General features: G+C 41.6%; 1 protein-coding gene across 3 annotated transcripts in view; it reads left to right on the top strand.

Annotated features, from left to right (window-relative positions):
• The window catches only part of LOC137629520 (repetitive organellar protein-like), a 167,923-nt gene that overhangs the window by 12,044 nt on the left and 140,524 nt on the right, over positions 1-15,355 (top strand). For all 3 annotated transcript variants that reach the window (XM_068360903.1, XM_068360902.1, XM_068360904.1), the window contains exon 2: positions 4,504-4,567. In XM_068360903.1, coding sequence (XP_068217004.1) covers positions 4,520-4,567 — 48 coding nt within the window. In that variant the 5' untranslated portion in view covers positions 4,504-4,519. The remainder of the gene's footprint in view (positions 1-4,503; positions 4,568-15,355) is intronic.

The raw sequence follows: 15,355 nt of genomic DNA, 5'->3' as shown, positions 1-15,355 counted from the left end.
ACATATTTAACTCTGTTCTCTACCCACCTCCTTGGGTGTGAATCAGCTATTATATATTCACCGGCTAAGTTAAATATTTAAAAATGATATTTTAATTATAAAATAAATTTTTGGATATACTTACCCGGTGAATATATAAATTAAACGACCCTCCCTTCCTCCCCAATAGAGACGCAGTGGGATGAGAAGAAATTGAGTCTTTGTTTACATCGAGAGTGGTATCTGGCCGACAGTTGGCGCTGGTGGGCACACCCACAACCTGTATAGCGATCGCTGGCGAGTTTTTACTGTATTTGTCTGTCGAGCAACAGAGTTGCAGCTATTATATATTCACCGGGTAAGTATATTCAAAAATTTATTTTATAATTAAAATATCATTTTTCGAACACTGTTATTCTTATAACAAGATACGTAACTCACCTCTAACAATGACGATGATCTTGATAAATGACGATGAAACACCTGTGCAGTATGATGGAGGTGAAGATGATGAAGATGATTTACTGCACAGGTTAATAAGATCATCGTCAGTTGATAGAGGCGATGGATCGTCAATGACAGCCTCTGATAGAGCTGGAGAAACTGCAGGAGGCAGCGTAGTGGCTCGGTGGGAACCCGGAGAGGCAGCAGGAGGAGTATCTGATGCTTCTGCGGAAGGTTTTTGGCGGGCGCACCAGAAATGTTGTTATGGGAAGTTGTTGACATTTTTTCATCTGAGCAAAGATGCTCTTGTACAATGCCATTACATCGTCTATACGGTTACTAAATTTGATGGCTCTGACCATATTATCGTTGAGTTCCTGCGTCCTTTGTTGCATAGCCCATGCCATGTTGCAGAGCTCATGCAGGTTGTCCAAGGTAAGGCCACGTTCTTCAGCTTCGTCGTCGTCGCCGACGTCGGCTGCCTCTTCTTCCTCACTCGCTGATCTTGTCATTTCAACAAGGTCCTCGTCGGTTAGGGGCTCCGATTGGCACTTGATCAGTGAGTTGACGTCTTCTGTCGTCATGTCAGAAACTTTCGTTGGGTACTAACTGTGTCAGCCTCACAGCCTTATCTAAGGCGGAGTGGTGAACTTTGTCTGGCGTAAATCCCTCATAGTCATGAACGACGTCTGCCCACAATTTTCTCCAACTTGCATTCAGTGTTCAGTGTTTGCTCTTTCATCTCATTAAGAGCTTTCTGAATGTTGGCCAGGCACGTTGCAATGTTATATTCCCGCTAATATCTCTTGAGGCTGAAGTCCTCGTCGCCTTCGTAGATGGAGGAGATGAGGCCCTCCATTCTGGACCTCGTTTAGAGGGTATTGAAGGCCTGATTGACCTCATGATCCATTGGTTGTATGAGTGAAGTGATGTTGGTCGGCAGGAACTACACTTGGACCCCGTCATAATGGAGATCTGTTGCATGTCCTGCACAGTCCATCAAGAGGCGGACCTTAAAGGGCAGCCCATTCTCCGCGAGGTACAGTTTTACCTGCGGGATAAAGCAGTTCACGAACCAGTCAATTTTGAGGGCTTTGGTTATCCATGCCTTTCTATTACTCATCCAGTGGTCGGGCAGCAAGGCTTTGTTTTTGTTTTTCCAGAGGATTCAATGACTAGTAAATTAAGCCGGGCTTGACCATGAAGCCCGCGGCATCCCCGCACATGAGGAGAGTGACGCAATCTTTGTGGGCCTTGAACCCTAGCTTCTTTACTTCGTCCTTGTAAAGGAACGTCGGGGACGGCATCCTCTTCCAGAAGAGGCCAGTCTCATCCATATTGAACACCTGCTCCGGTAGATAGCCACCTTCTTTAATCGATTACAGGAACTCGTCCTCAACGTAACGAAGAGCTGCCTCTTGGTCTGCCGAGGCGGCCTCCCCATACAAAGTAATGCTGCGAATGCCAAACCTCCTCTTGAATTTCTCGAACTAGCCCTTGCTGGCAACAAAACCACGTTTTTCTCGTAGGGCAGGATCATCTTCTTCGTCGTCATCATCACCTTCGTCGTCTTCGTTTAATTTTCCTTCAGGAACGAGGCTATCATACAGGGTTTTGGCTTTGGTTTGAATCATGTTGGTATCGAGACTAACCTTCTTTTCCCGACAGTCTGATATCCACATTGATAACGTATTCTCCATTTGCACAATCATCTTATTACGAGGAGTCACAACGCGCTTAGTGTCCTTGGAGAACGTTATTGAGGCAGTTTTAGGTATTTTTATTTCATCTTTTTTTATGTAGCGAACAGTCGATTCATTCACTCCATAAATGCGGGCAACAGACACATAGCTACTACTTGCCTTAACGTGTCCAATAATTTCACTTTCTCGTTCACCGTCATCATTTTTCTCTTCTTGTGTTCACTAGAGGATATAGAGGGTAGAGGACGTATAGGAGCCATTTTCTAGGGCGTCACAAGCACTATTTTACACTAAAAAAGCATAAGAAAACAGCTAAAAGTTCAACGCAGCAAGACTAAGCAACACAAGCGAAGCAAGAGAGAACAATGAATGCGGTCTCCCTTTGCTGGGCGCACGGCAGGGAGAGATGCTGGGTAAAGCGTCTTGGCGGCTCGGCCAATCTGCTTGTAATATTCTGGAGCCGAGATGGCCAGCAAAGAGAGATGGATTTTGAGTTGCGTGCCATCTCCCTGTTGATACCTGATGTTCTACTGTACTCTCCCTGCCTTCTGCTAGTGCCTGTGTAACTTTCGCACCATTTTTTTCTAATTTTTTATGAATATTTTGAAAATCCGCGATGCACTGAGGCCATGAAACTTGAGCCGCGAAATGGCGAGGGATTACTGTACTTGTTTAGCCTACCTCCCCAACGTCTCCGGCGAGGTAGAGGTAGGCCTTGGGAAACGTCTTTTTATGTGTAGGGCTCCTATTTTAACTAGGAGCATCTTCTTACCTAGATATTCTTATGTTATCTCTCACAACTACTTTTAGTTGCTCAGAGTGCTATCATACTCACTGGTATTGATATGTGAGGTGCAAGGTTTCCCTCGATTACAGTCTAATAATGCACTAGGGTAACCTTGGTCAATGACTAAGCCAGTAGTCAAACTTACCACCCTTCTAAGAGTCAGTCACCCACATGAATAGCGGAAAGTTTGTTAGTATGGAAACAAATGATAAATTCAGAGATAATTTGTATTTTTCCTTACCTAATATAAACCTGTAGCTATTTATATAAATTGGTCCGTCATCACCTGTCCCCCAGTAAATCCTACCTGCAAGCAAAAAGTGATGTGGTTCATTGAACCGTGAGTAGATATAGGTGACTGGGTAGCTCCCAGCTACCCCCTACCTAATCACTGTTAGTGGTTAGGTAAGATTGCCTCCTCGCATTTAAAGTCTAATGGCTGCCTTCCAGCTATGCTAGAAGTATATCCACATAAATAGCTGCAGGTTTGTATTTGTTAAGGAAAAATGTAAATTATCTCCGAATTTGTCATATTCGTTAGGAAAAAGTCAACACCACCTGTTTAAACAACACCCTTTGTGTCTGAAGAACTAACACAGATACAGGGACCAGGACATTGAATGTAATTGGACCCTAAATGTGGAATAAACTACCTCCAAATAGAAGATGGAGTCGGATAATATTGTCTTTTAAAATTCTTCTCATTAAATTTTTAATTAAGGAATATGCTTTGATTCATGATGTTTAGGTTTATTATCAGTTTCATACTTTACAGATATTGATCGTCGTTTATTACCTCTGCCAACGAAGTTGGAAGGAGGTTATGTTTTCACCCCTGTTTGTGTGTATGTTTGTGAATAGCTTCCTGGGCACAATTTTAATTGTAGACAAATGAAAATTGCAGGTTTAACTTTTATGCAAATAGCTGGAAATGATTAAATTTTGGAAGGTCAAAGGTCAAGGTCACAGTTGAGCAAAATGTCTAATTCACGTAATTAGCCATAAGTTTGAACATAATTGTCACAGAGACTTCAAACTGGGTTCATACTTCAGTGCATGAAAATCCACGGCAATTAATACGTGTTAAGGTCAAGGTCAAGGTCAAGAGATAAGCTGCCGCGGGAGATGTCTGCTCTCTACTGAGTGCCCCTCTAGTTTTACCTAGAGTTTTATTACTATACCTATGTTATGTTTTTGTAAAGATTTTAGATAGTAATTTGTGCATAGCCCTTTTATAGGAATTCTAATTCATAATTACCTTTAACATAGTGTATATGTATATATATATATATATATATATATATATATATATATATATATATATATATATATATATATATATATATATATATATATATATATATATATATATATATACTGTAGATAGATATAATTAGTCGTTTTATTCGCTCATTTAGCATGAAATCCATCTGACGGATTGTGTATGAATGTATACAGTATGTCTATATAACGATTGAACAGTGTTTATATTATGTGATAAGGATTATTAATGTTGGAATAATAAAGAATTTTGACTCTGACTTTGCCTCTCAATAGAGATATTTATATAAAGATTTTATCTATTTACAGTCTGGTGTGATTCATCATGGAGGCCTTGGGATTGACGTGCCCCACCTGTGCAACTTTGCTTAAAGTGAGTAGAGTATAGAGTATAAAGTTCCATTAAAGTACATAGTGATATACAGTATTGTAATGAATGGTTGTCCATTTTTTAAATATTTAACTTAGCCGGTGAATATATAATAGCTGCAACTCTGTTGCTCGACAGACACATACATAAAAAACTCGCGAGCGATCGCTATGCAGGTTGCGGGTGTGCCCACCAGCGCCAACTGTCGGCCAGATACCACTCTCGGATGTAAACAAAACCTTCAATTTCTTCTCTGTCGACGTGTCGACAAGACGTACTTTTACTCGCTGTTGAACCTGGAGTTTTTCCCATCATATTTGGTGAAGTACTTTAATTTGGTTTGAGCTTTCGCAGTACAGGTGTTTTTCTTCAAATAAATCCTTGAACTCGTTTTTGGATAGATTTAATTTTTGATGACAAAGAGAGTATGGACTTTCTTTGACTTTTAAATGGCCGACCCTTCCCTTAGACGGAAGTGTGTTTAGGCTTTTAGCAATTATCTTATCACGTTATAAATTAATTATAGATTTTCCTCTATATATTTTATATCTCACCGCCTTTATTAGGCCTCTTCGATTAACTTTCCAATTATAATAAACATAAAAATAAATTTTAATGATTTGTTTATATGCGACCTTTCCTGAGAGTAGGCGGTCCTAACTTGGAAACCGAAGTTAAACAACATTGAGCCCTTTCAATCATAAATAGCTTTAAAGAGCTAATGATTTAAAACTTTTTAAATGAATATTTTTTAATAGATATTTTATGAAAGATTTTCTTTGAATAGTCTTCGTACTGTTTCAAAGATGAACTAACGTTTAGTTTATTTATGCTACGCAGTTTGCGCTCTATCGTTACGATAGAGAGAGAGAGTATCACGGTTTCACTTTGCAGAAAGAGTAAATCGATTCTGACGTTTTGTTCATTCTTCTTTCAAGGCTTAAATGTTTTAAATTCTATTTTAAAGGAACTTTTTAATTGAAAAACCTTTCAGTTTTTTTTTTCCTTTGGTCAAATAACATGTTTTTTTGACGAAACGTAAGTGGGCTCTTCTCTTAGGTGCGAAATCAAGAGAGAGAGAGAGAGAAAGATAGAGACGGAGGGAGAGAGAGGAGAGAAAACGTTCCGTTCAAGCGGGTAACGTTGTTCTCGAGTTACTCTCGTCCCTAGTCTCTGTACGGGGAGAAAGGATAAAACGTTTTTAGTTTTTTTATTCTCGTCCCCAGGCAATGTACGGTGAGAGATTGTAAACGTAGTTTTGAATGAACTAGTGTTTAGTCTCTTCCCCAACCACTGAATTTTTTATCTTAAAATATGTTTACTGTTTTTTGCTGGTATTAATGTGCTTGCATTATACGACTGATTTCGCAATTACTACCTTTTGATGTACTACCTTTTGATGAGGGTAGAATTGCGTGTTGCGACCGAGGGTTCGTCTGTTCGTGCCTGTCGTTCGCCTAGTCCGGGATCTCTTGCAAGCTCCCAAGCCCAGGGGAGAAGTAATGTCGTACGACTTATGGGTTCGAGAGGCCTTGATCAGCGAACAGACGTTCCCTCTATGGTATCGGGTGTATCTTACCAAGATCACCCCTACCATAAGGCGAGAGAGAAGATTTTCTCCTCGTCACCCGAAGGCTTTTCGCATAAGAAACCTGAAACAAGGTTTCGAGGCCCTTAAGTGAAAGTCAGTCCTTTCAGGACAGGTCCAGCGTCCTGGTTGTAGCCATTAGGACAGCTCTGACCCTATGCAGTCATCGGAAGACTGCTCGCCGCCTAACAAAAGCGTAACACAGACTCCGAGAGTCTTTTTGTTGGCAAGGTTTTGCGGTCACAGACGTTACCCTCGTCTCTTACCGCAACCATTTCCGTTGATCCTAAATGGGTTGTACGGCAAGACATGCAGAATAAGCTTGCCTCCCTTATGGAAGACTATTCTGCCGATAAGTCCGTTGAGCCTAGCCGTTTATCTCATCGAGATCCTGGCCTTCAGCCACCCTAACGTTCCTTTGTGCGTCCTGTTGACGTTGGCGTAGCTAAGTCACGTCAGTCAGTTTGTTTAGAACCACACTCGATGCGGTCTCGTGTGGATTTTCAGCCACATTTGGACGTTAGGCCACTTGCTGATGCTCCTGTTGACGTTCAGGACGTTCGCTAACAATCGGAGTTGACTTGTTTTGACGCTGAGCGTCAACCTCCGCATTCTAGAGTTGTTTTGACTGCTCAGTCTAGGCGGTCAAAGCAGTCTCGAGTGGACGCTGTGCGTCCTCACGCACCTGTTGTTGTTGACAGTTCACAGACTGTCAAGCAGTTACATGACGTTGCGTCCTGGTCCGCTACTAATGCACCAGTGCGTGTGGACTCTGCTTGTAAAGCATTGCCACCACGGTAGGTCTCTCCCTTGCTTGAGCCTCAGCTATTATCGGACAAGGTTCCTTCAGATGAGGAAGTTGCTGTTCCCCCTCCTACTGATATTCCCTTGAGGACTCTGTCAGACGGAGAGGAGCCTAAAGCTGCTTAGCCCTCTATGGACTTTAAATAAATCATGCTGATTTTTAAGGATCTTTGTCCGGATCTTTTTGTAACTGCTGCTCCTCGTTCGCCTAAACGTCAGAGCTTACACTAGGCCTAGCTACTTCGAAGCCGTTGTTTTATAAGCTAGTGCTCTCTCGCTCTCCTAGAGAGCTTTACGTTTGCTAGGCGACTGGTTTATCACCAGGAGGAGTTTGGGGGATACAGCCTTTGCTTTCCCTTCTTTTAAACTGGCTTATAGAGCGAGAGTCTGATATGACACGAGAGAAGTTCTCGGCTTGGGAGTTCCTGCCTCTGCCCAGATAGACTTCTCAAACCTCATAGACTCTCCCTGGCGCCTGGCCATGAGACGCTCCAAGATTTTACAGGTCAACTTCACAGCTGTTTTCGAGCCTTTGAAGTTTTGCTGTACAATTATGTCATGCATAAACAAGGCTTTCAGGGATGGCTCCAATGATCTGACAGCCACGTTCTCTGCAGGAACAAGTCCCTCAGGGATGGCTCCATGATTTGGCAGCCATGTTCACTGCAGGAGTACGTAAGAGGCAAGTGCGCTCAATGTGTTCATTGTCAAGACAAACTTCACGATGAAGTCTACCAGGCTGTCTTGACAGCATTTATGGAAGGCGACTGGATGGTCTCTCTCGACCTTCAGGAGGCATACTTCCACATTCCTATACACCCGGATTCCCAGCCGTTTCTGAGGTTTGTTTACAGGAATGTGGGGTACCAGTTTCGAGCTATCGGGGATCCGAGCCTCCCTGTACTTGGACGACTGGCTTCTCAGAGCCTCGTCCAGCCTTCACTGTCTGCAGGATCTACATTGGACGTTGAGTCTGGCCAGGGAGTTGGGACTTGTGGTCAACCTAAAAGTCCCAACTGATCCCATCCCAGATTATTCTATTTTTGGGGATGGAGATTCGCAGTCAAGCCCTGCTCGAAGTCCAACTAATGCTGAAAAGAAAACGTTTACTGTATTCAGTCAGGAGTTTTAACAGTCTCGTAGGGACTCTCTCATCCCTGGAGCAGTTTGTCTCACTAGGGAGACTACCCCTTCTGCCTCTCCGGTTCCATCTAGCCTCTCACTGGAACTAGGACAAGACATTAGAGACGGTATCATTCCCAGTCTCCGAACCAATAAAGGCATGCCTGAAATGGTGGGACAGCAATATCAGTCTGAGAGAGGGACTATCCCTAGCAGTCAAGAACCCAAACCACGTGTTGTCCTCAGACGCGTCGAGTTTGGGTTGGGTGCGACCCTGGACGGTCGGGAATGTGCTGGTCTGTGGACCTCAAGTCAGAAGAGCATGCACATCAACGGCAAGGAGCTATTAGCAGTCCACTTGGCCTTGATGATATTAGGAAGCATCTTCGAAACTAAGTGGTAGAGGTCAACTCAGACAACACCACAACTTTGGCGTACATCTCCAAGCAAGGAGGCACACACTCCTTCACGCTGCTCGAGATCACAAGGGACCTTCTCTTATGGTCTAGAATTCGAGGCATCTCCCTGTTGACGAGATTCATCCAGGGGGACTTGAACGTCTTGGCAGACTGTCTCAGTCGGAGGGGTCAGGTGATACCCACGGAATGGACCCTCCACAAGGACGTGGGCAAGAGTCTTTGGGCTTCTTGGGGTCAACCAACCATAGACCTCTTTGCCTCCTCGTTGACCAAAAGGTTACCAATCTTTTGCTCTCCAGTCCTAGATACAGAAGCAATCTACATAGACGCGTTTCTACTGGATTGGTCTTTTATGGACTTATATGCATTCCCACCATTCAAGATAGTCAACAAGGTACTGCAGAAGTTCGCCTCTCACGGAGGGACAAGGTTGACGTTGGTTGCTACCCTCTGGCCCGCGAGAGAGTGGTTCACCGAGGTACTTCAATGGCTGGTAGACTTTCCAAGAAGTCTTCCTCTAAGGGTAGATCTGTTACGTCAGCCCCACGTAAAGAATGTCCATCAAAGCCTCCCCGCTCTTCGTCTGACTTCCTTCACACTATCGAAAGACTCTCAAGAGCTAGAGGTTTTTCGAAGGAGGCAGTCAGTGCGATTGCAAGAGCTAGGAGAGCTTCTACCATTAGAGTATACCAGTCGAAGTGGGAAGTCTTTCGAGACTGGTGCAAGTCAGCATCTGTGTCCTCGTCCAGTACCTCTGTAGCCCAAATCGCAGATTTTCTTTTACATCTGAGAAAGGTTCGCTCCCTTTCAGCTCCCACGATTAAGGGCTACAGGAGCATGTTGGCTTCGGTCTTTCGACATAGAGGCTTAGATCTTTCCAACAATAAAGATCTCCAAGATCTCCTTAAGTCTTTCGAGACCTCTAAGGAACGTCGTTTGGCAACTCCTGGATGGAACTTAGACGTGGTCCTAAGGTTCCTCATGTCAGACAGGTTTGAGCCATTACATTCAGCCTCCCTGAAGGATCTCACCCTCAAGACACTTTTCCTAGTGTGCTTGGCTTCGGCTAAAAGGGTCAGTGAACTTCATGCCTTCAGTAAGAACATCGGCTTTTCTACAGAAAAAAGCCACTTGTTCACTTCAACTTGGTTTCCTGGCCAAAAATGAACTGCCTTCTCGTCCTTGGCCTAAATCTTTTGATATTCCTTACTTATCAGAGATCGTAGGCAACGAACTGGAAAGAGTATTATGTCCTGTTAGAGCTCTTAAGTTCGATTTAGGTCGTACTAAGTCATTACGAGGGAAATCTGAGGCATTATGGTGCTCAGTTAAGAAACCTTCATTGCCTATGTCAAAGAATTCTTTGTCATATTTTATCAGATTTTTTTAATACGAGAAGCTCATTCTCACTTGAATGAGAAAGACCGATGTTTGCTTAAGGTTAAGACGCACGAAGTTAGAGATATAGCAACCTCCGTGGCCTTCAAGCAAAATAAATCTCTGCAAAGTATTATGGACGCGACTTCTTGGAGAAACAAGTCAGTGTTCGCGTCATTTTACTTAAAAGATGTCCAGACTCTTTACGAGGACTGCTACACACTGGGTCCATTCGTTGCAGCGAGTGCAGTAGTGGGTGAGGGTTCTACCACTACACTTCCCTAATTCCAATATCCTTTTAATCTGTCTCTTGAAATGTTTTTAATATGGTTTTATGGGTTGTTCGGAAGGCTAAGAAGCCTTTCGCATCCTGATTGATTTGGCGGGTGGTCAAAGTCATTTCTTGAGAGCGCCCAGATTAGGGGTTTGATGAGGTCCTGTTGTATGGATTGCAGCCCTTGATACTTCAGCTCCTGGGAGTCTGTCAGCATCCTAAGAGGATCGCTGGGCTCCATGAGGAAAACAGACTTACAAGGCAGAGTAATCGTCTAAGTCAACTTCCTCACCAGGTACCTATTTATTTTGGTTTTGTTATATTGATAACTGCCAAAATGAAAAAACTCTTAGCTTATACGCTGTAAACATAATTAACTCTGGTCTCTACCCACCTCCTTGGGTGTGAATCAGCTATTATATATTCATCGGCTAAGTTAAATATTTAAAAATGATATTTTAATTATAAAATAAATTTTTGAATATACTTACCCGGTGAATATATACAGTGATGCCTCAGGATACGAAATTAATCCGTTCAGGATGCGGTTTCGTATCCTGATATTTTCGTATCCTGAGTCGCGTTTTACATGTAAATAGCCTAATCCGTTCCAAGCCTTATAAAAAGTCACCCTTTCTTTCATAAACACGCTAAACTGTAGTAATAAACATGCAATGCAGCCATTTCTATCATTCAATAATTAAAACAACCGTTAAAAACAACCTAATCCATTCCAGAAACCACTATGAGATTATTCAATAATGTAGTTATAGCCAAGTTATCCCCCCCAAGCCCAAAGAAAACGGTCCGTTTTCTTTACTACTGTATAAAAGTTACGGTACTGTATGTACGTAAAGCATTTAGATCAGTGAAGGTGTATTGTTATCTGTACGTACACCTAAATTAATGATTGATACCAGTACACTCTGAAAAAAAGGTTACAGTTAATTAGTGTAACAAAAAAGTTGAAACTTACCTTTTGATTGAGACGATGTCCGATAGCGAAGTCGCGGCAGAGGAGGATGGCATAAGGCAGAAAACGTAACAAGTGACAGACTACGTACAGTAATTTACACACTTAACACATTAACACTTAAACTTTACGAAATAAAAAAATGGAAGAAATAATTAACACTTAACATTACGTATGGAAAACTATAAAATGAAAGAAAAAATTACTTTAACACTTAACGGTAACATAAAACTTAAAATTGAATTATTTTTTTTGTTGCTTTTTCATAACTTTACGTTTTTCTTATTTTCTAAATCTCTTCTACTTCTTCATCACTTTCTTTTTTCTGTTTCTTTTCTTTACTTTCACCTTCTAATTCTTCATCCCTTCCTCTTTTCTGTTTCTTTTCTTCACTTTCACCTTCGTCTTGGCCTACTAATACCGCTGGCCTCTTTAATAAGAAACTATCCATTGAAGCTTGTTTCGGCCTACTTTTCAACACATTTCTAAAATGCGTTAGGCAAACGTAATATAATACACTACATAACAAGTGACAGACTACTACAGTAATTTACACACTTAACACATTAACACTTAAACTTTACGAAATAAAAAAATGGAAGAAATAATTAACACTTAACATTACGTATGGAAAACTATAAAATGAAAGAAAAAAATTACTTTAACACTTAACGGTAACATAAAACTTAAAATTGAATTTTTTTTTTTTTGCTTTTTTATAACTTTACGTTTTTCTTATTTTCTAAATCTCTTCTACTTCTTCATCACTTTCTTTTTTCTGTTTCTTTTCTTTACTTTCACCTTCTAATTCTTCATCCCTTCCTCTGTTCTGTTTCTTTTCTTCACTTTCACCTTCGTCTTGGCCTACTAATACCGCTGGCCTCTTTAATAAGAAACTATCCATTGAAGCTTGTTTCTGCCTACTTTTCAACACATTTCTAAAATGCGTTAGGCAAACGTAATATAATACACTACGTAACGTTATATACAGTCTATGTATAGTAAACACTAATACAGTACAGTGCACAGTAACGAATGTTTATTAACGATAACACGTGGCGTACGAATGTACTGTATATTAACACTAAGTCAAACAAGCGAAAGGACACAATGTCTGTTAACGATACCGCGGTCGGAACGAAAAGAGAGAGAGAGAGATGAACGCCAGTGCGTAGGCAAGCTGGGATAGTTGCCGACCAATAGGAAAGCAGGATCTTATGGCGTCAGCTAGCGTCTGAGTAGAGATAACCAATGGGTGAGCGGGAGGCTGTAAGTGAGTCTACCCAAGTTCAAAGTCAGGCGGCGCGCGCTTTTTAAAATTACTCTCGGCGAAGAGTTGGGATCTCGTAAGGTTTTCGTATCCTGAAATTTTATCCGTATCCTGGGGCATAAAAATCTTCGAATCACTTTTCGCATCCTGAATTTTTCGTAAGCAGAAACTTTCGTATCCAGAGGTATCACTGTAAATTAAATGACCCTCCCTTCCTCCCCAATAGAGACGCAGTGGGATGAGAAGAAATTGAAGGTTTTGTTTACATCCGAGAGTGGTATCTGGCCGACAGTTGGCGCTGGTGGGCACACCCGCAACCTGCATAGCGATCGCTCGCGAGTTTTTTATGTATATGTCTGTCGAGCAACAGAGTTGCAGCTATTATATATTCACCGGGTAAGTATATTCAAAAATTTATTTTATAATTAAAATATCATATTTCAATGAATGCTTCCCAATGTGAATTTGCTATTTGATATGTAGGATAGTTTTGCAACAAGATATAAAAAACAAACAAATTGTTTGTTTATATTTTATGAGAACTCCCAAGTAGTAATGGAATCACCACCGAAAGGCATCCTTGTTCCAAGGCAAATGCAAACCATTCTTTGGTTTTATTAGGATCATTGTCCCATGAAATCTCTCTCTCTCTCTCTCTCTCTCTCTCTCTCTCTCTCTCTCTCTCTCTCTCTCTCTCTTGTCATGGTAATTCTTTGTTCAGTCTTTTTCTCTTCTATTCCTTATGCCAAATCATAAACATTATCTCTCTCTCTCTCTCTCTCTCTCTCTCTCTCTCTCTCTCTCTCTCTCTCTCTCTCTCTCTCTCTCTCTCTCTCTCTCTCTCTTGTCTTCATGGTAGTTCTTTGTTTAGTCTTTTTCTCTTCTATCCCTTATGTCTAATCATAATAATTCTCTCTCTCTCTCTCTCTCTCTCTCTCTCTCTCTCTCTCTCTCCTCTCTCCTCTCTCTCTCTTCTCTCTCTCTCTCTCTCTCTCTCTCTCTCTCTCTCTTCCATATTTATGTGCTTTACTTGTTTCTTTATTGTTTATTTGTATATGTTTTCATAATAATGTATCGAGAGTTTTCTAGCTTGAGGGTACACTCAAGCACACTATTCTATCTAATTTCCCTTCCTCCTGATTTGTTAAAGTTTTTATAGCCTATATAGGAAATATTTATTTCAATGTTACTGTTCTTAAGATATTTTATTTTTCCTTGCTTCCTTTCCTTACTGGGCTATTTTCCCTGTTGGAGCCCCTTGGCTTATAGCATCCTGCTTTTCCAACTAGGGTTGTAGCTTAGCAAGTAATAATAATAATAATAAATGTGGTAGTGTAAGTAACGACAGGAGAGCGAGAGTGATCTACCCACCCACCTGCCTGACCGATTCGAGCATTCACCAATGCTCTTAATCACCCTTTGCTTTGGGTGTCTGAGTTTTTGTTTTAGAATTTTGAACTTTGTTTTGGATGGTCCTCCTAATGAAAGGATTTTTCTCAGGACTTCAAGGAATTTGTGACTCTAGATACCTGCTCTGATCCTGTTTAGCTGTATACAAGAGAAAAAGGGCTGTCTTCTGTAATTGGTGCTGCAGAGAGAGTCTCTGATTGCAGACTTCCTTATGTAATTTCTCTGAGAGTAGCTCCTCTCGGTCTCGGTTGTGAAAAGACAATTGCACAGCCTTGAGCCAGGTCTTGAGGATGAAGGACTTGGATCTCTCTTCTTGAAAGTTGTTTACGCTGGTAATTGAACTTTGGGAATTCTTACTTAACACTGTGTGATGTAACCCTTGTCCTTGGCTTGGTCCAGTCCCATTGGCCACGTTTGAAGTCGCCTTATAACAGCCATGGGATCACAAAAATCGTTATGCCCTTCCTCTTTTCAACCCTGTTCTGTCAGTCAATCTATCCTGTGAGATTATGCCATGACTTAACACTGCTTGATCAGTCTAGGCTCTCACTTCATGCACGTGAGTTAGTCTTCTTCTTGTCCCCTCTCTTTTTGACAAAAGCGTCTTCTTTGAGGCGACAGGTAGTCTGCTATTTGGTGTTTGTGACCCTGGTCTGTATGAAGTTCCTGCGTTCACCTAACACTGGACCAGCGACACGGTTACTCTCTCTCTGGGAGACGGAGTTGCCAACTATGCCTTTCCCTCCGCTTATGTCATTCTCAAGAGTGTTTCATCATTTTTTAGTGGTTTTGGTCGGCGGCTTTGAGGATTTAGTTACAGAGCTTTCCTGCCGATCTTACTGATTCTAACTGTATGTGAGGTACCTTCTTTTTGGCTGTCGGGTGATAGGAGGTGCGTTAGTTTCTACTTACAAGAGGTTTAGGCTTTTTTATTTATTTCCACTCTCGATTGGAGCCTTTGATGCGGCGAATAACTTCTTTTGATGCTAGTCTCATGATCGTCTCTTGACTGCTTGTCTTCAGTGTTCTGTGGAATTACTAAGTAGATATCTGTTTTTCCGTATGAGCCAAATTTTCTGTTGGAGTTTTCTTTTTTTAAGTACAGTATTTCTCCCTCCTCACACTTTGTGAGATCTTGTCATCTCTGATGGTCTTCAACAATGTCTGTTTTTCATATCACCTACCTCTTGGTCTCTTTCTTATGTGAGCAAGAGGTAGTTCAGTGAGAAGCAGTCTTCGTTTGTCACAGGAGTCCCGTTTACTTCCCTTTGGCCGTTGTCTGGCACTTCTCCAAAGGTGTTGTCTTCTGACCTTCCTTTGGCGATGAGTAGTCCATTCTCTCTCAGCGTCTTTCGCATCGTAGTTGGTATGATGCTATAGGCTGGGACATTTTATTGTGTCCTTCCCTGTCTTGAATTATTGTTCAGCCTATCACTGTCTGGACTGACCTTCAATGGTCCCTTAGTTTTTCTGTTTGCAATCCACTTTGTATCAGGCAAGAATTGTTCATGTTTAGTTTCAGTATTTTCTCTCTTAATTTAGTTATTGTTGTTA

Source organism: Palaemon carinicauda, chromosome 37, assembly GCF_036898095.1.
Source record: "Palaemon carinicauda isolate YSFRI2023 chromosome 37, ASM3689809v2, whole genome shotgun sequence".
NCBI lineage: Eukaryota > Metazoa > Arthropoda > Malacostraca > Decapoda > Palaemonidae > Palaemon > Palaemon carinicauda.
This window is presented reverse-complemented; position numbering and strand designations above follow the sequence as displayed.